At 38.1% G+C, this 25,005-nt stretch overlaps 1 protein-coding gene across 1 annotated transcript in view; it reads left to right on the top strand.

Moving 5' to 3' along the window:
• The first annotated feature begins 695 nt into the window (after window positions 1-695).
• Window positions 696-25,005, top strand: part of DKK3 (dickkopf WNT signaling pathway inhibitor 3) — a 34,482-nt gene continuing 10,172 nt past the window's right edge. The window contains exons 1-6 of the mRNA XM_032224195.1: window positions 696-798; window positions 3,906-4,142; window positions 10,643-10,780; window positions 11,911-11,991; window positions 20,009-20,101; window positions 21,915-22,059. Coding sequence (XP_032080086.1) covers window positions 3,930-4,142; window positions 10,643-10,780; window positions 11,911-11,991; window positions 20,009-20,101; window positions 21,915-22,059 — 670 coding nt within the window. The 5' untranslated portion in view covers window positions 696-798; window positions 3,906-3,929. The remainder of the gene's footprint in view (window positions 799-3,905; window positions 4,143-10,642; window positions 10,781-11,910; window positions 11,992-20,008; window positions 20,102-21,914; window positions 22,060-25,005) is intronic.

Here is a 25,005-nt window from a genome sequence, read left to right as displayed (position 1 = left end):
GTGTCTTGCTTTGCAAAGGAAACTCTGCCTTTAAGTATAGAACAGATCAAATGTTACTTTAAGTCCACATTCCTTTGAGAAAGCAGGACGACGCGTGTTCCAGACCCGGATCGTATTCCAGCTCCTCTTTTGAGAAAGAAGCCTTCTTTCAACCGAACTTCTCCAAAAGTAAACTTCATTTAAAATCAATGTTGTGGTTGGGTTGTTTTCGAAAAAAAAAACAGAGTCCCCTCACGCCCCTCCCCGTCTTCTAAAGCAATCCCATTTTATACCACGGAAAGGGAAATTAGTTTTATCGTGTGTGTACAATCTCGCAAGTCCTCCCAGCCGACCTATCGCTTCGGTCGCATCGCTGCAGACCTCCAATTACCTGACCTCAAGGTCAGCTAATTAAAAGGCGGTGCGAAGTGGAGAGAAGAGGTTGCGGAGGGACGGGCTGCTAATTGGCTCTTCCCCCCCCCCCCCATCCCACTCTCCGCGGTTTGGTAGGTCTTTGCCCCGGGCGGCCGATAGCCGCGAACACGCGCGGGGGAACTGCTGCTGCTGCTTTTTTTCAGCCTTGGTTCAGCTTCCCCAAAGGCTCTTTCCTCGTCTCCCCCCCTCCCGAGGGCGGGTGGCCCAGCCAGTCGGCGAAGAGAGGAGGAGGTGCGGAGGTGCCAACGCATCCCTCGCTCAGGCGCACCAGGGAGACCGGCTGCAGACCAGCGAGGCAGGCCCTGGAGGTGCTTAGCGCGCGGTTTCCAGATCCAGGAGCTGATCGGAGGGCAAAAAGCCCGCTTTTCTTCCAGGCTTTCTCTGGTGAGTAGGCACACTGGGCTGTGGAAGGCAGTGGGCTGGGGTTGGGCGATGGAAAGATGCTATTTATTTACGCGTTTATCACGTGTATAAGCGATCGACCCCTGGCGCTCTGCGGACGCGTCCCCTCCGAGTCAGCAGCGATTCCTGAGAGGAGTGGAAGGACGGGGTCTCGACTCTCCATCAGGGCTGGGACTGGGGGGTGGGGGAGGCTTCCCCGAGGCTCGGATGGAGCGTATCCAGATTAGTCTGCTCTTGCAGCCTTCTCGCCTTCCTCGGGAATCGGCGGCTCGGTTCTTTGCGCGGCTGATGCTGCTCGGATGGTTCCGCGCTTTGGAAGAGCCGGGAGCCTTCGGGCGAGGGCGCGCGCTGCAAGATGTCCATGGAGGTTCTCAGCCATCCGGATCACGGGAGTCTCAAAGTGCTTTATTTTAAAGAGGCGACTGGATTTGGGGGTTTTCTCCCTTCTCCTTTGGGGAAGACGTTTCGCTCTTCATGCAAGAAAATCCTTCAGTTCTGACTGGATGGTGGGGGTGGGGGTGAGGGATGGAAGTATTTTGATCAGGTCCCTGTGAAGGAGTACAGGTAGCCCTCGACTTTCGGCCACAACTGAGCCCAGAATTTATGCTGCTAAGTGAGAAATTTGCTTAAGTCAGTTGTGCCCCGTTTTATGATTTTTCTTGCCGGTGACTCAGTCACTGCAGTTGTTAAACTAGTAGCAAGGTTGTTAAGGGGATTTGGTTTCCCCATTGACTTTGCTTGTCAGAAGGTCGCAAAAGGGGATCACGTGACACTGCAACCGTCATAAATATGAACCGGTTATCAAGTATTGGTAAATCAAGTGACTGTGGGGAGGCTGCAAAGGTGGTGTGAAAAATAGTCATAAGGCACTTTTTTCAGTGCTGTCGTAACTTTGAATGGTGACTAAATAACTGTTGTAAGTCGAGTACCTGTATAAATCCTTACATTCCCCCCCCCCCAATCCCACCGCATCCAATCAGAAATGAAGAAGCTTTTTGGATGAGAAGAAAAATGTCTTCCTAAAAGGAAAAAAAAAACAAAACGAAATCCAGTTGCCTTTTGAAAAAAGCACCTTTAAGACCTTTTTATAAGAGTGGCCGGTCCATTAATTTTCTGCCTGCTTAGGACGTGTGTTGTAATTTTGAAAGAGGCTATTGCAACCTCAGTGCAACTGGGGCAAAGAGCCGTTTCCTGAACTTTTGACCCTTTTCTCCTTACATTTTCTAAGACTATTCTTTCTTTTAATGATTTTATTGGTGTAGTAATGAAGTGCTGACCCTAGAATTTTAGTCCCATCATATGCCTGAAATCCAGGTGATGATTCTGGTCAGTTATTCTCTCTTAGCCCAATTCACTTCGCAGGGTGGTTGTTATGGGGAAATTAGGAGGCAGGAGGAATAGGTATAATCATCACCTTGAATTGCTTATAAAGTAATTAGATAAAGGTAAAGATTCCCCTCACATAAGCATGCTAGTCATTCCTGACTCTAGGGAGTGGTGCTCATCTGTTTCAAAGCCAAAGAGCCAGGGCTGTCTGAAGACATCTCTGCTCATGTGGCCAGAATGACTAAATGCCGAAGGCTCACGGAGCTGTGTTACCTTCTCACCAAAGGTGATCCCTATTTTTCTACTTGCATTTTTACATGCTTTCGAACTGCTAGAGTGGTAGAAACTGGGACAAGTAATGGGAGCTCACTCCGTTACGTGGTGCTAGGGTTTCGAACCTCCGAACGCCCGAACATGGATCCAAAAACAGATAAATTTGGAATATTTTGTAATTACCCTGATTGCAGAGATCACGGGCAATTATACATACTGTTACTTTCATTGGAGATGGAAATTTGAGAAAATCCATGTATAAGAAAATCTACAGTACCTAAGAAATTAGCTTTTAGGATAGGGCAGTATCTCTGCCCTTTCTATCTTCATTTAGCAACTAAGATGCTAAACAAAATGTAAGTAGGCAGTAAAAGTGTAGAGGAACACTTCTAAGCATTTATAATTAAAAAAAGAATGTTTGGTACATCTTAAATACTTAAATACAGTTCAGTTGTCCTTTATATTTGTGGATCAGAGTGATATTCAACCCTGTAGCCTTTGCCATGGTAGCTACTCATTTCCTCAAAGAGCGAGTTTGTTCTTATGTAGCCAGAATGGCACCATTCAATCAAAGATGGTTAGGCGATACTTCATATTGTAGAGATGATGTAGTTCTCTTTAACAAGGGACTTCACATCATTTCCACTTCAAAATCCCTCTGGCAATCCTTGTACGTGTAAGTATATGCTGAAACATCTTCTAGCTAGTCAGAAAGCTTGGAGAAATCAAACAAGATGTTTTGCTGTTAGAAGAAGGATTGCATACAGATAATCCTCATTAGTTTTTCTTCCTGGCCTATCCACCTTGGTTCCTTTTGGACAGACTCTAGCAAATACACTAGCAAATACAGTGGAGCCTAGCAACTCAGTTAAGCGAAATTGCAAATGTGTTGGGGATCTTGCTTTTTTTTTTTAGCTTTCCTTTGCTTGCAGACCTGCAAGGCAAGGACTGATCATAAAATTACTTTTTCATCACTGTTGAAACTCCGTCATTAAATGAGCCAATCACTAAACAAGGACTACCTGCAGATGTTGCTTCATGCAACAATTTTAAAACTTGCAAAAGGATGGTATTATAATATGGCTTGGTTTGCAGAAATCACCCAAATAATCGAGAGAGGCAAGAGCCTATAGGCAATTATCCTCCAAAAGAACTTAGTGCTGAATGGCAAGCCCAGTGGTAGACATTATAGATATCCAGGTGTGAGAAAAGAGAGATGGGAAAGGGAAAAGAGATTTGACTACTTTGTTGGAGCTGGAATTCTAAAAAGAAAATTTCAATCTTGCAGCATTTTTGAAGGTTACTGTTAATGTAGTGGGTAGAAGTTCCAGCTTTTTGAAGAAAAAGCTAGATTAGTATTCTTAGAACTTGGATGAGTCATCTTCTTGGCTTTCCGTTCTGATATCATCTAATATCAGTAATGAGGATTTGGAAGTTCTCTTAAGACATGTTCTCACTGGGAGGCTTTTGTTTCTGGTCTTTGCCTGCAGAGAATCATTGCAGCAGCTCTGAGGATGTTTCTGCTTGGCTCGACAAGGCTGCTATTCTTGCCGGCTCTTCTGGGCATGGTCTTTTCAGCTCCTGCTTCACAGAGTAAGGAAAAAGAGCAACCCCAGGAGATAGTTCTAAGCTTTCCAAAGGATGAAACTAGCCTGAATGAAATGCTCCAGGAAGTCGAGGAGTTGATGGAGGACACTCAGTACAAGCTGACCAACGCGGTCAAAGAGGTAAGACTTTTGTCCCGAGAGTTGGGGAAATAATTGAATGTTTGAAGCTGATAGGGAATCTTACTACAGTATGCTTTATAAGCTCAGGGCAGGAGTGGGATTTAGCCGGTTCATACTGGTTCGGGTGAACTGGTGCTATACTGACCTATATTCCCTTTCTTTGAAGCCCAGCTGATAGGAGCGGCAGAGCGGGTTGCTGCGAAGCATGCGCTCAGCGAACTGGTTGTTACACTGGTTGAATCCCACCACTGGCTTGGGGATTTAGATTAACAGCAACACGATTAAAATATAACATGCCAATGCTCCTGAAATGATTACCATTTTAATTGAATACTTTAAGAAAAGGTATGTGTCTGTCTGCGTAATGAGAAAAATGAGGCGCAATAAAATAGTGGAGAATCTACCTGCTCAGCCTAGAATGGTTGTGTAGGTTAATTGGAGTGACTTGCCTAGACAATGGGCAACAGAGGCAGTGAAACATTAAGGGTGTGAATATTTTGTTTAAGTATCACCAATATCAACAACTATTTTTATTCTGCTAATATTTATATAGTTTTAGACCTTCAGGGGTTAATTCATACTACAGGGCATGCTTTATAGTCAGTGTGTATTTTTGAAGGGCTGAAATGGAACAGCATTTTCTAATCTGATCTTTGTTAAAAGACTTAATAAGTGTCAAAGGCAAAGAGAGTAGGGAGAATGAGGCAGAATAAAAAGAGTATCTGTAACTCTAAAATGTACCCTAAAAGAATTTATTCATCATATCTGTATAGAAAGTTAATTGCAAATCTCTTACAAAGAAGGCATTAATTTGTGTTCCCCATTCATAGATTAGGCCTGCAATCTTGTCTTATCTGTGCTTTTATTTTATAGAAAAATACAAAGAAAGAAATATCACTTTCAGATTGTCTTTCATTTTTCTTCCCCTGGAATCACACACATATTTTCAGGCCAGTAACATTGATGTGGAGTATAGTTTGAGCTTGTTTTCCACACTGATTAACTGTTTTCATGATGTGAAAAATCGAAACAGAATTTTCAAGCATTTTTATGTGTTGAAAAATGGACTAATTTGGCACATTTTTGTGTTGCTGATCTTCTAATGTTAAATCAGTAACTGTGTGAAAAGAAATCCATCTGCTTCATTAAGTAGTACTGGCAGATTTGTTGCTTTACAGGCTAATTAAATATATACACATGTGGAATTTTGGAAACTTTTTTGGGTTTCCCCCCCTTTTCTGATATAGGAAAAATGTATTGTCTAACAATCTTTTATTTCGTATTTTTCCCACCTCCAAGATAGCGTTTTACAAATATCCTGAAAGTGCCATTTTGGAAAGAAATGATCTAATTTTTTTTTTTTTTGCCAACTTATAATTGACTATGTGTGGGCAGGACTGAAAGCCATAGGTCCTGGTTTACAAAGCAGAGTGGTTTGTTCATATAATCTGCATCTAAATAAACTAAACTGACACAATGTGTACATCAAGTTAATGAGTTTCCAGCCTCATTTGATTTGATTTGGAGCATTATACTCTTCATACTTGTCAAGTTGGGAAAAATAGGCTGCACACCAAACCTTCTTAGAAGAAGTAAATCCTGTTAAATAGACACTTTATACAATAGTGTATTTTCTAGTTGTTGCCTAACTGTCTGTGTCTTTTTAAGTGTTTGCTTTTTTAACAAAAACTTCTGAATCCTAGACCTCTTTATTCATCAGCACTGGAGAGGGGGGAGGGCTTGGCTCATTGTGTCCTTAAGCTGCTCCTCTAAGGTGCTCATGCCAGCTTCTCTTAACCAGCTAAGAAAATTCTATCTGGAGTGAGATGCTTGGGCAACAGCTTGCGAGGCATTTAGTCCAAACAGCAGGGTACCACATCCTCCCACTCTTCTATATCCGAAATTAATTATTGGAGCCTAGCTGCTAAGAAAATGACATCTGAGGCATAAACAGAAGCAACAGCTGGCTTTAGTGTGGCTTAGAGGTTACTGTTCTATAAAATTCATAGCAACCTACATTACCCACAAGATTCAATTAAACCTTTTATTTTTTGTATTTTTTTGTATTAATTCAACAACTGGCCCACCATTTATTCTTATACAACAATATTTTAAGTAATTAGCCCTAATAATTAAGCCATTTCCTTGGTGGCATAATACACAAATCTCAAAAATATGTTACAACTGGAGCAAAATAATTTCCCATGATAGAAGTCATGACTCGATTTCCTGGATTTTCTTATTTATTTGAAACTTCTGTATACCACATTTCATTTAAAAACAAACAGCCCATCCCTTGATGTGGTTTTGAATAAAGTCCAAACAATTCAAATACATTAAAAATAATTGGAAGTATATACTAAAATATTATATTAAACATATAAAAAAACAAAGACAAAGAGAAAATAATAAAACAATAAATAGACCGAGTAAAAACTTCAATAAGGAAATAAGGCTCTAAATGAAACAAAAAAAAAATGTTAAAAAGTTATGATACGTATGGTAGTTACTTATCAAGCATGTCTAAATTATATTAAAGTAACCCAAACATCTTTACAACCCCCAAGGCATGTCGTAACTTTCGCTCACCCATAATGTTTGGAAACTGAAAGCTGAAAAATTTGACATGCCTTACTTGATGCTGGGAAAGAGATGAGGAGCTTGATCAGGAGCAAGGTGACTGAACTCAATTACAGGGACAATGAATGCACCATTGGAAGAACAGATTAGGGATGGATCTTCATGGAGAAGATCTGTCTGTACCTGTGATAGCGAACCTATGGCATGTGCCAGAGGTGACATGCAGCTCCGTCCCTGATGGTCCACGAGCTGTCGCCCCAGTTCAGCTCCGCCGCCCAGGCGCCTCCCACCAGCCAGCTGGTCTTTGGGTCTCGACACACATGCACAGGGACGGGGCACATGTACATGCATGCTTTGGGCACTTGGTCTGGAAAAGGTTAGCCATCACTGGTCGATACGATCTCTAGATGTCAAAAGTCAAAAACAATAACAGATGGCAGTCCAGTCTCTTCTTGAAAGCTTCCAGTGATGAAGCTCCCACAACTTCTGAAGGCAAGTGTTCCATTGGTTGATTGTTCTGGAAGCTCTTCTATAGAAGAGGTTAGAACTGGCAGGAACCCATCCCTGGTTCCCACTGTCAGAAAGTTCCTCCTTATTTCCAGATTGAATCTCTCCCTTGTTCAGTTTCCATCCATCATTCCTTGTCTGGCCTTCAGGTGCATTGGAAAATAGCTTGATCCCTTCCTCTCTGTGGCAGCCCCTCAAATATTGGAACACTGCTAGTTGGACTAGAAGACCTCCAGGGTCCCTTCCAACTCTGTTATTCTGTTATTTATTTCTCTAGAAATCAGCTAGAGGGGATCTTGCTTGAATATCTGCCTTGGATATGTCAATCCCTACTAACATATGTACTATTTATGATACTTGGGTAGGAAAAGCATTCTTTTCTGTTTGGTTTATGAGTGTCATGATGCATACTTCCCTCCTGTTCCCTGGTTTGTTTGTTTGTTCATTCTTCATTGTGAATGATCTATCTGCCAATCACCTTCACTGTTTATGTCTGGGCTTCTAAAAAAGAAGTATTTGTTCTGATGATCCTGAATCTGAAAGCAGATTTGCGTCTGTTATCCATTTTCTTGTTCCCTGTCCTCCCCTTGGCCACACCTTGGGGAAAAATACTTCCATGATTTTGAAAAGCATCATGTTTTTAGGGAATGGAGACAAGACAAAACAAGGTCCTGCTGTGTAAAATCAACCAGTTTTTTTTTACAAAAGAATAATTTGTTCATGGATTTATTCTCTCTCTCCTCTCTCCCCTCACATACTCATTTATTCTGACCAAAAAGGCTGATAAGTCTGTCTTCAGTATTCTTGATATTCTGGTATAGTCCAGCTTTTGTTTACAGAGCTGAAAGTGATTCAGCTGTTTCAAATTTGCTTCCCTGACAGACTGGAAAAAATGTACTTGTGCTTTCCTTTGTTCTGAGACCTAGTACTTTGTACTTTCACAATTAACTCTCCTACCTAATTTTCCATTTTCCAAGAATATGTTGTGCTTGAGACTGCAGTTGGCCTCTGGGTCTAATGTCAAGGCTTGGATTTGGTGGGCAGCGAGTGCTGTTGACTAAGTTTCTTCTCACTTGTAAATGGAAACAGTGGCTTCATCTGGGATGAAGCAAAAGCAGCTTCCTATCAGAAGACCTGTCTAGGCACGATGGTGCCAGCACTTCATTTGAGAGATTAAACATAGCCTGTTTATAAACATTCTTGTGTTTCTCTGGGACACAGCCAGTCTTGGTGTCATTCTGCTTCTGATTTCTGTCCCCAGCACATTGTGCTACTCAGACAAATGTCACTGGAATCAATGTACTTCCTTTCCATTGATGTGCTGAGAATTTTTAATTGCTGCGGAAAGCTAGGATTGCATTGATCTTCTCCCACCTTCCATTCTGTCTTATGATAAGCAGCAACAGGATATAATAAAGAGGATCTCATTGTATTGATACAGACCCTTTCACTAAACATTGGAACATAATGGTTTTATTTTAACTTCTGGAAATTATACTTCTAATTAATTATTATGCTGGTCCTGTTCACATGAACTGGGCTTACAGTTTTGTGTCAGTGCATAATCTCATGTTTTGATTCTTATATACCAAGCAATGTTCAAGTATTGTAGCTGAATCAATGGTGCAAGTCAAGTTTTTTATTTTGCTGGCAGTTTTCAGCCTTGGGCTTAGTTTTTGTTTGACTTTACTGTAAAATGAAAGTGAAAACTGACTGCCTAACAGCCTTAAAATGATTTGCCCATTGCTTGTCATAAGACTGTGTTGTGGGATAAGCCCAACATTGGAAATTAACACTGCAGTTTGGGAAAGACGAGACAGTAACTTATAGAGCTTGACCAGTATTTGGCAACATGATCTATGCTACCAATAAGATCAACTGGCCTGGAGTGTGTATTCAGATTGATCCCCAAGTTTATGGCAATCTTGTTTTCCCTTCCTAAGAATTCTATTCCTCTGTGATTGGTTAAATTGTACATCTTTAATTGTGAGTATAGTGAGAATTAAAAATTGTGGTAATTTATTTATTTGCAAAATTTCAAAATGACTCCTGCCAGATAGGTTAGTTCAAAATATTTTTCCCAATTTCTTGAAAGGAGATATGAGCAGATAGGATGTGCCAGTTCTCCTTACAGGAGATGGTCATGGACGTACCTAGAAGCCAAGCCATGAAGGGCTTTATAGATGAGTGCTTGGTAATAGATTAAAGATGGATAGTAAGCTCCTTAGTTTACCAATCTGGCTGTGTCCCTGCCTCAGATAACTCAAAATAAGCAGATTTTTCCCCCCGATGAAGAACACTTACATCTGAATATCTTTAAGCAGCACCTTTTTCTTGATTGGCTGGTTGTATATTTGCTAAAGACAAACACAATATGTGCATTTGCTCTTTTGGGTTAGGACAAGGTGTGGACTATTTTATCCTAGAGAGCAAATAAAGAATTATTGCCAGCTGTTCCTTTTCAAAGATTGAATAAGGTAACAGTGAAGACAAGAGGATAGGTGTGATTGTAAAAGCCTTTGTAATCATTTGTCGAAGAAACATATTCTAGACCGGGGTGTCAAGGTCGCGGGACAGATGCTTCACACACTGGCCATGCCCACCCCATTTTAGTGAAGGGGAAAAAGTCGTGATACGTCACGTGATGATGCGATGACACAAGTTTGACACCCCTGTTCTAGACTGTTTTTTAATATTTTTTTCTTTGCTGTCTTCCACGAATGAACATTTTATTTAACTCCATGTCGAATGTTCTTTTCTCCTGTGATGAAAAGTATAAATTGCAGTATTTTTAGTTTTATCATAATCATTATCGAAGTAATAATGTAAATCTGTATTTCATATTTTTGAGTTTACAGCAAATATCTACATGAAATAATGTTTTTGTTTATAATCCAGCCACATATTAATTTCTGGAATAAAGGCTGGAGAGCAACTTTTGATTATATCTATTCATATTCATAAGGATAACATAATTTTACTAAATTGGCAATATAGCATCAGGAAATTGAAGTTTAATCAGGTAATTACCATGGATGTAGCATAGACACTCAGAGTAGTGGAGGAAGAATTGTAATATCCAAAGAAAATAATTAGGAATAGAATCATAAAAGAAAATGGTTTCTGGTTTGAAATTTGCTATTGCTGCCAACTTATTCTTCCTTTCCAAAAATATCACCTTTCACCTTCAAAAGGATTTTCCATATCCTCGGCCACCAAAATTGCATAACAAACCTGCATTGAAAAATAAATATTCTGCAGTTTCAGACAAGACAGACAATACCACAAATAGTAAAGTTTTGAATGAACTTTGTCCATGTGTATATTGCTCTATAAATTTAATAACTGCATGAATAATGAAATCAGTCACTTGTTCTAAGCTGAGGATCTGGAAATAATCATAATCTTTCTAGATGGAAGCAGAGGAAGAAGGCTCTAAGAAGATAATGGGAATTGAATTTCAGAAGCTTCCTGCCAATTACCATAATGAATCCTACACAGATACAAAAGTTGGAAATAAAACAATACATAGACATCAAGAAATTGATAAGGTGAATGTTTTCATTTTATGCATTTTTATATGTGCATATTTCCTGTAGTTCACAGATTTTCTTCAACTTAGTGTTACTTACTAGATGCACTGGTAGCATAAAATTCACAATGTACTCAATTGTAGCTTTTTAAATATAAATTTGGTTTACGAAGTTACAGAGTTTGAAGTCTTATTTTATCATATACTATGAAGCACCTTCATAGTAAATTTAAACTATTGCATAACCCTAATCAAATTTTGTGGCTTGGCCCTCTAGTTTCTATTGAGATCTCTAGAAAGTATTTTAAAATAATTGTGGACAACATTTTTTAACTGACTGCATACTTCTTACTTGCTGCCATGGTTCCAAAGGCTGTAGGAGAAATGTTTAATAACTGTGGTGGGGATATTGGGGGCATTTTGACAAATTATAAGGGTAAAATAAAATGTTTTTCCTCAGAGGATTAATGTACTGATTCTGGCTTATTTTTTTTTTTAAAAAGCATGAAGTTACACAGCTAAACCTTGGCCATTTTCCTCTAGAAATATAGATTAAAGATATTGCATAGATTCTGCAAACTGCTCTAAAAAAGCTTCTCCAATTGAGTCAGGCCACCACTTTTAAGGGTTGACCAGCAGGCACTATTAACCCATTTTCAACCATGTTAAACAAGTAAAACAGTCTTGGATTGCCAGAGATCCTCTCTGAAGTAAAATCATAGAATGATTTCATGACAGATTCATTCATTCTCTCTCTCACTCACTCTCTCTCTCTCTCTCTCTCCTTCCTTCCTTCCTTCCTTCCTTCCTTCCTTCCTTCCTTCCTTCCTTCCTTCCTTCCTTCCTTCCTTCCTTCCTTCCTTCCTAATAGTAGTTCTGTCTGTAACTTCATTAACATGTATCCTTCAGATTTTTTATATAAAATATTGTATCTAGGTAAACTGGATGGGGTTCTGTGAGATATAAAGGTCAAATCCCCTCCCTTCCCTCAAAGCCAAATTCCACCAGTTTCATGTCACAATTCAAAACTGCTTGTTTCACAATAATAATAAAGTGGTATTTCCTTTCTTACAGCTAAAAAAAACAAACATTATTTAAATTGATTAAAATCATTGCTTTACTGTGTACCTGTCTGTTTTGCTCTCTTAGGTAACGGATAACAAAACTGGATCTACTAGCTATTCTGAGACTATTATTACATCGATACAAGAAGACAGAAAGAGAAATCATGTAAGTAATTCTTGTTTTGAAAAAACAGGATATCAATAAATGAGTAAAAGTTATCAAAACCTATATGGCATGACTAAAACATAGGATTGTTTGACAGTCCATTATAATATGCATCTTCCATATTTATGGGCTACTCTGGTGACTGCAATTTGTCACTTGTCATGCATACATGCCAGCCATAATGGCATGTGTTTTAAAGTAATTATCACTAAATTCTCTAAATTATTGGGATGTTTGGTGTTTTGCAGACTGAAAATACTTGGAGGGAAGATTGCAATGTAATTAATATTTATTTTAGCTTGTGGCTTTGATATGTAATTTCCGATTGTAAGGGTAAGAAATCCTAGTGCAAACATTAGTATTGCTTAAATCAATATGAAGTTATATTAATGTAATAACTTAATACAACACACAAACTTGATCAAAAATTCCATTTTTACTCCTTGTTTCTGATTACAAAATAACCAGTAAGCTTTTCTTTGTGTTCCCTGATAAGCAGAGAAACGTTGTAGAAAAACCACACATCTTTAAATCTGTAACTTGTGTAGCTTTCATTGACAGGTTTTTATATAGATTTAATTGTGCTGTTTTTTATTTGGAATTCCTTTGAATTTATTCGCTTTCGGTGTCAATTAGAACAATTGTTTAGACAACTATCTTTGAGTTTCACAAACCTGTGTTGTATCTTATGTTTCTGCATATGCTGATAAAATTGGTGAATTGGACATCTGCTCCCTGTTTATCATTTTCAAAAATAGACTTTATAGGGCCTATTAAAAATGAACTATTTCATGTGAGAAGATCAGTCACCAGAAAAGTTATTAGAATTAGTTTTCATGAAATAACTTGAGTGACTTTCTCCAAGAAGCTAAATTATATGTACCATAGGCTTTAATTTACTTGAGATGTGCTATTTTTTTCTGAAAATAATTTAAAATAGGAAAATTGTACTAGATTTTATGAGAATTATTTTTTCAGTCTAATCTGCCTTTCTTGGGGAGATTCATCTTTAACTCAAGCCCATCTTTCTTTCAAATAAATGGGTAAACATCCACCAATAAATCATTAGTGTACATTAGTGGTACATTGAATTATTACCTTATTTATAGTATTAAAACTGATGTGAAAAAGCATTAAGTTTCCATGCAGTTATTGCTTACTGTTTACCTCAAATCTGAATTCAAATCTGCAGGTATAAACAATTTTGAAAACTGCAGCTGCTGTAGTCCAGCAAAATTTAGTGTGATAGTTCTATCACACTAAAATGTTTTATCACTTACTGTTTTCACTTTAACAAAAGGCCAAGCCTGCTGTAATATACTCTCAAAATAGTTAACAGTGCTGAAATAGAAGCAATAGAAACTAAAACCAGCAAATTACAACCATACATTCGTGGGTTTTTTTTTTGAAAGATGCATATTTGATTTAATGTAATTAAGATGGATGGAGAAATAAAAAAACAGAATTTTTGGCATGGAAGAAATTATTACAGTTGCTTGTACCATCCTTTGACTGTCACTAGAGGAGAAAATATGTAGCTCATGATTGAACAGTGGAGTCCATAATGCTATCTAAGCTTAGCTGTTTTATTTGCAGATGCTTCATTTCTCAAACATCTTCAGTGCTTAGAAGAAAGTGGTGTTGACTCTCTGACTATGTACAGTAGTTTGTCTTTGACAGTGTTTGTGGGGGTGTTGTTTTCTCCTTGGTAGTTCCTTGGTTAGGTTGTTGTTTACTGCTTGATTGTGTATCTCAGTTGGTAATTCCTTGATTAGGGTCTTGTTTATGGTTTGATTGTTTGTCTGTTGTGAATCCCTCCTTATTGGATGCTGATTGATGGAAACAGGATGTTCAGGTCTTTTTGTTCTCTTTTTAGCTTTTTTTATTGTCTCTTTTGAATGATGCATCTCAGTGCTAAGCTTCCTTTCCTTAACATTTGGGGGGGGGGGGGTTGGAGGGTTAACTTGATCTAAGATGCTCACAATTTTCCAGTTGAACTAAGGTTAAATCCGTCCATATGTTGTGAAAGTAAAGAGATTTCATCCTGTCTTTTGACTGCTAGTTAGTATTTAAACTACTGTAAACAAACAAAGAGCAAATCCCACTCCCTTCTAGCATTGAAGATGTTACCATGTTTGCAAGAAAACAACCAAATTCAGATAGTACCAAAGAATCCATCAGCCTCTGATTACTGTAAACCCGGTAATGAAATAAAGGGATTCTGATACCATCGTATTGTAAGCCACAGTGAAATCACATTGGTAGCTGGTGTTACTGTCGTCGTGGAAGTGGCCCAGTTGTATCATTTGTTTTTAATGTGTGACAGCAGTTTACAAGTTATGTCATTTCTTCGATGACTTCATGATGCACATGTCATCCTTTCCTGCCTGTTTGCTTTCATTACCAAACTCGAATTTACTTTCTAAAGTACTTTCAATATGACAAAGGTGTACACTAAAAGGGTGAAATAACATTCTACTTTGTTTCTCTGTGGTTTTTTTTTACCATACAGTTACAAGTAGTCTGTTCTGTTATACATTTTTATATAAACATAATCCCTATTTCGTGAATTAGGCTTAATTCTTAGTTATGTTTAGAATCACCTTTGCCTGCCCCTCTTGTATGTCAGAGTCAATCTTTTTTATATGATTTCATTTTGCACTGTTACTTATTTTTGTCCTCATATTTTCCAAATTACATAGGAAGAGCTTAGAGGGGAATTTGAAAGGAGTATTATGCTGACTGAATGCAGTCTGCTATATTACATCCTGTTCTTCTCTAAAAGAAGAGGGTGGGTGGGTGTTACATGGTGATTAATTAAAATACAAGGCTTTGGATTAGAATACTATACTCAAGTGTTTTCCAAACATTGTTGAATCAAAATCTCAGTAACTTTCTTCAATGTTTATTACTTATTTTTCCCACTAAAAATACTGAGAAAGTGTTTGCTCTTGTTTGTATTTTCTCTCTCTTCTAATAAAGGTTTCATTCCCCATTTTATGATATGAAAAGAAATTAATAATATGGCTATTACTAATAATAAAGTACTTTTTTTACATTTCTGCCCTGCCTCTTTTATAAAGATGCATCTTAATTTTCCTTTAGCAATTTTCAATAAAAGCAAAAACTATTTCTCAATGTAATTTCCTCTATGACACCATACTTCGATTTTTTTATTGAGTTCTGGAATGTAGTAATGAGGTTTTACAGAGGAAAACATGTAAATCATAATAACAGGGTTACATGGGTAATGCATGTATAGAAAAAAACTTTAAAGTTAAAGGTTTTAGATCAGCTGTTATAAATATGCTGTGGTATTAAATTTGGAGTCACATGGTTTCCATTTTCTGTCCATTGAAGGCTACCTCTGGAGGGTCCCAAATTCTTATTTATTACAGGATTTGCTATTCATTGCCTGCAAATATTGTCATATTTGTCTCATAGAGCAGTTCAATTTACCTGTATCTTCTCTGAGACTAAATGATTCTATTTATGATTCATTTGTGCTCTTTCAATAACTATTCTGTGCATATTGAGCTTCTAAGCAGAAAGAACTGGTATGTTGATTTTGAAAGAAAAATGTTTTGAGTTAGGCTAGACCAGACACTTAAGATTTGTCAGTAAATAACTTATCTGCTATGAGGCTCTCTTACAAATCTTCATGTTTGTAAGGAAGGTGTCCTTTCTTCTGACCTAGGAAATAAGTTGGAAACCTTTTTTTTTATGTTTAAGCTATACTGAAGGAAGGGGCAACTTTTTGACTTTGCTAAAACACAGTTTAATGCTTTAGAGAAAGGAAATCAGAACTCTGTTCTTATTGATTTAATGGTAAATCATTTTGTTAACAACTCCACATTTGACTTTATTGTTACTAACTCAGGCAAGCTAATCAGACACAACTTTTTGATGTACCTTTACAGGAAAGATTTTTTTTTTTATTCCAAGAGGAAATCTCCATACCTGGATTCTGTGACATGCTGCTATTGAATGAGCAACATGTTTATGCAGCCCAGCAGTTGAACAAAAAAGAAAGTCATAAAATATGGAAATATCCTTCATGAGCTATATTTTAGGGCAGTGTTTCCCAAACTTTTGACATATGTGTACCCCTTCTGTAATTTTCGTAATGCTGAGTACCCCTCATAAAAAAACATATGCTTTAATAAAAATCAAAATATATTTCTTTTTTCTTTTTTTGGTACATACGCAAAATAAACGAAAGTTATATTATAAAGAACATTTATTTGATTCAATGAGAATATAGCAATAGCAATAGCAATAGCAGTTAGACTTATATACCGCTTCATAGGGCTTTCAGCCCTCTCTAAGCGGTTTACAGAGTCAGCGTATCGCCCCCAACAACAATCTGGGTCCTCATTTTACCCACCTCGGAAGGATGGAAGGCTGAGTCAACCCTGAGCCGGTGAGATTTGAACAGCCGAACTGCAGAACTGCAGTCAGCTGAAGTAGCCTGCAGTGCTGCATTTAACCACTGCGCCATGAAATTGTTTATGTTGAGATGACAGATCATCATAATTTGGTTCCCTGGTTGTTAATTTTAATCTGAGATGCGGTTCCATGTCCAATAGTCTGTTCCTTTTTTTTTTGACTTAATGTCTACAAATGCAGAAAAAGCAACTTCGCATAAATATGAAGTTGGAAAAGGCAAGATGTATTTCAGGACTTTTTCTGTTAAAACCGGATACACATGTACACAGTGGATATTCCCACGTGATCCCCACCAAACTCCGGTGCAACGCGTACCTCCACCAAACTCTTCCTGTACCCCTGGGGGTACGCGTACCACACTTTGGGAAACACTGTTTTAGGGAATGTAGCATTGCAAGGATTTGAAAAGTCAACTCCATAATTGTAAACAGAAGCTAAAAGATTCAGGACAATTCTTTTTTTTTTAAGCCTTCATTTTCATTGCTTTCCTTTTCTAAAAAGGATAACTCACAACTGGATGACAATACTAACATAGTTGTATCTCACTTATGGAACTGCATTGAATTGAGCACAGTTGATAGGAGAGGAGAACCACTGATTATTGTTTTCTAAAGTGTGACTAGCAGGTTTGCTTTATTCTTCCTTCTTTCCTTCCATTCATCCATCCATCCATCCATGATCAAGCCACAATAATTGCACTTATGGTTTGTTCAATTAGTAACATTATATTGCCTCAGCAGGTGGCAACCTCTACTTGAGCTCAGATGAGCTTAGAAGCTAAGTAGGAATCAGCCCTGGTTAGCATTGGGTGAAGGATGCCAAGAATTTTAGTGGGTTAGCCAATCTGGGAAGTTCTAAAAACCTTTTAGAAGAAGGCTGTGGTAAATCTTTTTTGTGGATGTTGTCTTGAGGAGGTAAGTTTGATATTTAGGGTGTCTTTTACATTTGTTTCTTTTAGTGAACACATTTGACTTTTATCCATGTATGGAGTTCTTAATACGTTTTGCAACAGGTTTGTGCCAAGATTATTTTTATGCTCATTACATAATTCATAGATTTCTCCATGGGGACTTGATGAAACCCAAACCTCTTTTTAAAAAGATCCTGCAGCTAAAGTACGCTTGATTCTTAAATGAAACACAGCATATTTCCAAATATTCCAGACAGTGCCTAAAAAAAATAAATCAGAGAAGGAAAGGCAAGGAAAAACACTTTAAAGTTACTGTGAAGACCTAAAATATTTAGTCTTCAGATGGGTCAAGCAGAATGAGTGGAAAACTTAACAGCTAGCAGCAGGAGACTTTTGGTCAAGAAGGAACTGCTGCAAAGAATTAAAACCGACGTGATTGCTTTTCTCCTGTCTGAAGAGAGATTGCTATTGAGACTGTCAGCATGAATGTTGGCCATAGAATTGAGTGCATCGGGAATATAAATCAGACTTTATGGGAGGAGGGTGTTTGGAAGTAAGTATTACTTTGTGGCAGCATGGCTAGGAAAGCCACAGATACTCAAACATGCCTAAGTAAGGCTAATAGTAACAGGAGTAAAAGTTTAAAAGGAGAGCCAAAAGTCTGCACAAGGGAGCCACTGTTCAGTAGGGTAAAGCCTTGTTCTGTCCAGAACTTTTTCGGGGGGGGGGGGGGGGGGGGGGGGGCGGGGGGGGGCGGGGGGGGGGCTGGTCAGTTCTGATATCACCACTTTGTGACAGGGATTGCCAAATGGAAACTTATTTGAACAACCTGACTGAGTATATTCATAGTTAGGATGCAGGAGTTGGTTGGAGGAGCCGCACTCTTTATTTAATAAATCCAAGACACCTTGGGTCTGCCAAACCTATTATTTCCTTTCTTTGTCCTGAGAGTTTGGTCATTGGTTCAGTATGTGCAACAATACATCAATAACTTTGAATTAATAACTTTGATTTCTCCATGAAATCCATCAAATTTAAATATGCAGAACAATTTTAAGGTTTTAAAGGAGAGACTGTATATACACTTGTCTAAAATGGTATAGGGTCTCCTGCTTAAGCAGAGGGTTGGACTAGAGGACCTCCAAGGTCCCTTCCAGCTATATTTTACTCTATAAATTGTTTTACTTGTTTGGTATAATTTGGAAGTTTAATCACTAAATGTGACTTTGTATTCTTCAGTGCTAGAGAAAACTGGTTTTCCTTCAGTACAATGAGTTACGGTGAAATGTATGTCCTATATTTCACAGTAACTCAGTAATTTGCACAGAGTGCAAATTAACTCTGCAGATAATTCTTAACATATGACCAATGTGGAGCCTGGGATTTTGGTCTAAGTTGTTGCAATAATAAGTTGAGACATCTTCTGATTGGACTTGATTCTTTGACCAGTTTTAAGATGGTCATAAAGCAAGCCTTCACAGATTTTATGTAAATCACATGGTTGTTAAATCAATTTTCTGAATGGGCATTTTTGGCATTGCAAATTGTAGTTATGTAACCACAGGTCACTGTAAATATGAGTCAGTTGCTTGGCGCCCGAAATGCATTCATGTGACTGCAGTTGAGGCCAGCAGCCATAACTTCGAGGATGGGTTGTAAGTAGTTTTTTAAACATCTGTCTGTAGATCTAAGAAGAGCCGAGGTGGCACAGTGGTTAAATGCAGCACTGCAGGCTACTTCAGCTGACTGCAGTTCTGCAGTTCGGCTGTTCAAATCTCACCGGCTCAGGGTTGACTCAGCCTTCCATCCTTCCTAGGTGGGTAAAATGAGGACCCGGATTGTTGTTGGGGGCAATATGCTGACTCTGTAAACCGCTTAGAGAGGGCTGAAAGCCCTATGAAACGGTATATAAGTCTAACTGCTATTGCTATTGCTATCTTCGACCAGTTGTTAGGCTACCTGTATTTTTTACTTATTTGATATCTGCTTTGAAAAAAGTATCACAGATTATTAGGCTCCTCTGTGTTGTTGGAATGTTTGATTGTGTATGATTAAATAAATTAGTCCAGTACAGGGTTAGGCAATCAGTCAGGGAGAGCCATATACACAGACCAGTTTTTCTTGTTTTCATATTGGAAGAAATGTGTGCTTTCTATGTATTTAGTCTGTAGTTGGGGGCATGTAATTTGTAGAAAACCCATCAAAGGGATAGTCTGAAGCACTTTTGCAATATTAGGACCAGTTGGGCTTATGGAACTCTGATGTATATAACACTTGTGCAGACAAAGGAGAGGCATGCTGGAGGTGATTGATTGACTATTACCAGAGTCCCACCTCCTCCCTCCCATCTCCACTTTCCCCATGTGTCTTTGGCTGTAAGGTTTGATTTTAACATTTTATGTTTTAACTAAGATGTAATTGTAAGCAGCCTAGAGTTACCCTATGGTAAGATGGGCAGTGCATAAATTGTATAAATAAAATAAAATAAATTCATTTTGGGACATCAGGTTTGTTTTATTACTGTTTTTGTATAACATAATATTGTGACATTGCTATCCTAGGTTCTTTGGGAGCAAAAATGGATCTTTGGTTGCATGCAGTTTTACTGAATAACCCACACTTTCCTTTTTACTGAAGACTTGTTACTCTTCTTCTCAGGAATGCATTATAGATGAAGACTGTGAAATTGGAAAATACTGTGCATTCTCTGATCTGGAGTACAACTGTCACATTTGCAAACCTCAACACGCAGTGAGCATTTCATCTTTATCCACTTTCTTTTTCTATCTATAAGTTGATACGTTAGGGTTAAATTGTTAAAAGATGTTTGTTGCATCATGATGTCTCATCTGAAGGCTCCAAGACCTGATGATTTTATCCGCAAAGCAGATAGTTTCTAAAGTTGGAAAAGCATGGAAAAAACAGCTTCTTGCTTTGCACTTTATTACCCATTTCTGTAAAATGTAAAATATGTCAAAAAACCCTGCTAGATCAGTGGTTCTCAAATATTTTGGCTACAGGCCTCTTTATATTATTAAAAATGATTGGAGACCCCAAAGAGCTTTGGTTTATGTGGATTGTATTTAAAAATAATTTTTCTATTAAAAATTAAAGCTAAGAAGTTTTAAAATATTTTATTTATTTATTTGACTTTGTGGTTTTTATGAAATGGTTTCCCTATACCACAGTTTGAGAACAACTATTCTAGATCAACCACTAAATTTTAATGCCTTCCAGGTGTATATAGTCTTATAAAATAATCAGCAATGGCTATGCTGGCTAGAAGACTTTTATAGTGAAAATCCATACATCTACAGAAGATCCAGATTGGGAAAGCATGCTGTAGGTTTTATTTAATCAGTCTGTTTTAATGGAATTTAATACATTGGGTTCTTGTAAGATAAAGTGAAGCTTCTATAGGGCGTATGGAGAAGTATTATTTATTCTGGTTTAAATTGATTGGAGACTTAACTAGTGACATTCAAGAGTCTATAGGAACTTTAATTACTTTCATATACAGATCACGGTCTAATCTTTTTTTTTCTAACTAGAATCTTTGTATTTTGGTTTCAAAGGAGATTAGGGTTTGAAAAATTCAACAAGTCCTTTTTAAACTTTTCGTTGGCCTAAAATGATTATTACCTTGGAATATGACTCATGAAAATATTGTTAGTCTTATTTAAGAACCGATAGTTCAAATTGCACTGAAATAGTTTGAAAAATATTTTAGAAGATATTTAATGTCAGAGTAGATAGCCTAGGATTTAAAAGGGAAAACTCAATATTTCCTATCAGAAATACAACTCTTTATTCTTGTTTGCTTGAAATTCCTCAAAAAATAATGTGCTTTCCATTTTGCACAGCTATCTCATACTATAGTGAATGTTTAAATCAGTTTAGCAATTAAAATAGCATATTACCTTACTTCATTGGAGTATAATTCTTTGGGTATTATTTTATGAACATGTTTTCTCAAACAGACTGTCAGATGATGGCTTGAATATTTTGCCTCTGTTTCACTGCGCTCACATTGTGTCACTGCAAATTTCATCATATTCTGTTCTAAAACAATAAAATTAGACACTTTTAAAAATTTCCAGACTTTTTTGAGATTTGACACGCATTGCTGTTACATTTGTTTGCCTATAAATTTATTTATTTATTTATTTTGGGTCAGGAGAAAAAAAAGCAGGTCATGTCATACTAGGTAGTGCTCGAGATACAGAGTTCTGTTTTTCCAAATCTCACTATAGATCTAATAGCAATAGCAATAGCAATAGCAGTAGACTTATATACCGCTTCATAGGGCTTTCAGCCCTCTCTAAGCGGTTTACAGAGAGTCAGCATATTGCCCCCAACAATCTGGGTCCTCATTTTACCCACCTCGGAAGGATGGAAGGCTGAGTCAACCCTGAGCCGGTGAGATTTGAACCGCTGAACTGCTGATCTAGCAGTAGCCTGCAGTGCTGCATTTAACCACTGCGCCACCTCTAAGTATTAGATCAGATCAGAATGCTTCCAATAAGTTGTTCCTGTGGACGTTTTCTTATTTATTTATTTTTAGCACTGTTCTCGGGATATGGAGTGTTGTGGGCAACAGCTCTGTGTATGGGGTGAGTGCATGCAAGCAGTCTCAAAAGGAGAAAATGGAACAATTTGTGAAAATCAACGTGACTGCAATCCGGGTTTATGCTGTGCATTTACAAAAGGTCAGTCACTTTTATGCTTTTTTAAAAAAATTGTTCTTCTTGTTTCCTCTGGATAATGAACAGAACAAGTTACAATATCTGCATATATGAGTTTGTATTTTTGTTAAGATATTAAATGGTATTAATATTTAAAAACTTTGTATCAAAGAGAAATGGTCTAATGTAACATTCTTCACAAGTAAGCATCTTGTTTCAAAGGAGCATATTTTTATATCTTCTAAGATTTCATTTCAGCAAAGAGCAGGTTCCTTACAGAGAAACTGAGTGAATAAACAAAGAGAACTAGTGGATTTACTTGGGGAGTTCAGCAGGGGAATTTAAGTGGGGGGGCATAATAATCAAGTCTTTGTGCTTAACCTGAAAAAAGGACAAGAACAAACAGTATACAACCAGTTGAAAGATTTTTAAGAAGTGAAGATGAATAGACAGAAATTCCATCTTGACTCATATTGCTTATAGCATATTTTGCTACCTGAAAAAAAACCCTCCTGGACAGAGGTGGGTTGCTCCCGGTTTGGCCAAACCGGCAGTGGTGATTCAGCCTGGGTCGCAGAACCGGTAGCGATCCAGGCTGCCCACGCCCCTGAACTGGTTTCTTGGTCTCTTCTGCCATTGCTAATATGTTTCTGTGCATGCGCAGAACAAATGACACTCAACAGTGAATGTACGAGTAACGCGTGGTGGGCGCGAAGCGAACCGGTACCAACCGGTAAAGAAACCCACTCCTGCTCCTGGAATATATTTGCATCAAATCATGCTTGTTGCTTTCCTTGAAATAAAAGTCCAAAAATCAGACATATAGTATATTCTTCACTACTGGAAATCAGGAATGGTTTTCAGATCCTTGTAGATGAAATAGGCTCTGAATGTTCAGAGGAAGAAAAAGACAATAGAAAGAGAGGATCATAAATCTCTTTACAGATAGCTATGTCCTAAAAGAAGATAAAGGAAAGAATTGTGATAGTTGGTGATTTACTATTGTAAGAAATTGTATGGCAACTGGAACCACTGGCTTGTGAAATTGTTTGTCTGCCAGAGCAAAAATAAAGGCATAGATAGAATATTTTTCAGATCTTATCAAGTCTGGTGACAAATGGGAAGACAAGTGATACTGCAAAGAACAGGTACAACTGCATTAGTCTAGAGTTCTTGGGAGAAAATTAGGATGCTGACAGCTGCTTACTATCCTTCCAGTCTATTGTAGATGCCCAGAAAGATAAAACCTGGGTAAGCAGATTTTGTCAACAGCAGCTAGTCTTTGCTTATTGCTCATAATTGAGCCTGGAATTTTGGTTGAAAGTTGTTGTGGTACTTAAGTAAGATATCCACATGACCACTTCATTTAATAACTGCAATCCTGTTCCCTTATTTAATGACCACAAAAGTCATTAAGCAGATGGAGTGAAAGAGCTGTCTGCCAAAGGAGGGTAGCTCTATCTCACCTGCACAGAAGGGAAAACCTTGCATTGGCAAGCTGAATGGAGCTTGGATCTTTGGGATCCAAGTATAGTTGGCCCAGAACTGGGGTCCCTCCCCATACTCTGTTTGCAGAGAAGGACCCTTTTAGCCAGGCTATTTGATAGCAAAAGCGTTGCCTTCCAGATTGATTTGGCCCTGTGCAGGGTGGGTTCTCTCTGCCAAGCAGCTTCTTCACTCTCATAGGTTGGCTGAAAATGGTCTGCCTGAAATCCAAGCAAAAATTTAAACCTGAGTTTTCAGGGTGGATCTTCTTCAGCCAGCCTCCAGGAACCAGTCTGCAGATTTCAACCTTGCCTACCAAATGAAGCTGACAGGGAAGATTGCCAATGGCAATCACATGATTGCAGGACTCTTGACAACCTATTGTTAAGTATGAAAGATTGCCAAGCACTCAGATTGCAATCATGATAATGGTGTGTGTGCGCGCACATGCGCGCTGCAACAGTTGTAACTTTGGGCCTGGATCATAAGTCCCTTCATTCAGTGCTGGTGATAATTTTTAATGGTCACTGAATGGGTGGCTGTTTAGCAAAGAGTTGTATTGCATGTTTGAATATTCATCCTTGCTAAGAAGTCTAAATGAATTAATTTGGCAATGTTATAACCTGGCCAACTAAAGTGATCACATGTTGCAGATATTTCAAAGATTCAGGAAGGAAGGAAGGAAAGGAAGGAAGGAAGGAAGGAAGGAAGGAAGGAAGGAAGGAAGGAGAAATTGATTATAAACAAACATAATCTTGGACCTAAAAAAAACAAACCCCAGAAGATGGAAATTCCTAAAGAAGGAAGTGGTTACTCAAAAAGTTTAATGCGGCTTGAACACAGTAAGAGGATAGACCACAAAGCAAGTCACATAGGCCAGCATAGCAGAGCTGGTGCAGGTAAATGAAAACTCAGAGATTAGCAACAGATTGTAATAATTAAAAAAGGCTTTGTGAGAAGACAATACTCATTGATTCCACTTATCCGTCACATCATTCACATGCAGTTTAGCTTTAAAACCATGGGCAAGGCTAGAGAGAATTCAGCTCTGCATAGCATGGGACTCAGGTTGCCGCCACAGTTAAATCACTCTGTGGATCTGAGGAAATTTCAAACAATAAACTGGTTGGCAGTCAGGTGAGCCAATAAAAAGAAAAGGCTTTTATATTTTGAGTAGTATGGCCTTGCCAGCGGCAGTTAGTTTGCCAAGTGGGGAACAGTTGAGGCCACAGCAAACTCAGCTTACACAAGGCTCCAGTTGGGAACAGCTAGGTCACCCTTGCGGAAGGTGAGAGGTATTCAACTAGTAACTAGTCACAAGTACAATCCAACAGCCTTTTAGTCCTGCTTAGCAACTGGGAGCATCTACTGACAAGTGATGAAGAAGGGGATATTTAAAGGAAATAAAGAGCTCCAAGAAGTCACTTGATATAGACCCCAAAGATTGGAAGATCCTTAGAATGTGTAGCCTTAATAATAATAAAT

The sequence above is a fragment of the Thamnophis elegans genome, chromosome 1, assembly GCF_009769535.1.
Source record: "Thamnophis elegans isolate rThaEle1 chromosome 1, rThaEle1.pri, whole genome shotgun sequence".
NCBI classification, from domain to species: Eukaryota; Metazoa; Chordata; class Lepidosauria; order Squamata; family Colubridae; genus Thamnophis; species Thamnophis elegans.
Note: the sequence above shows the minus strand (reverse complement) of the source record. Positions and strands in the feature narration are given on the sequence as shown.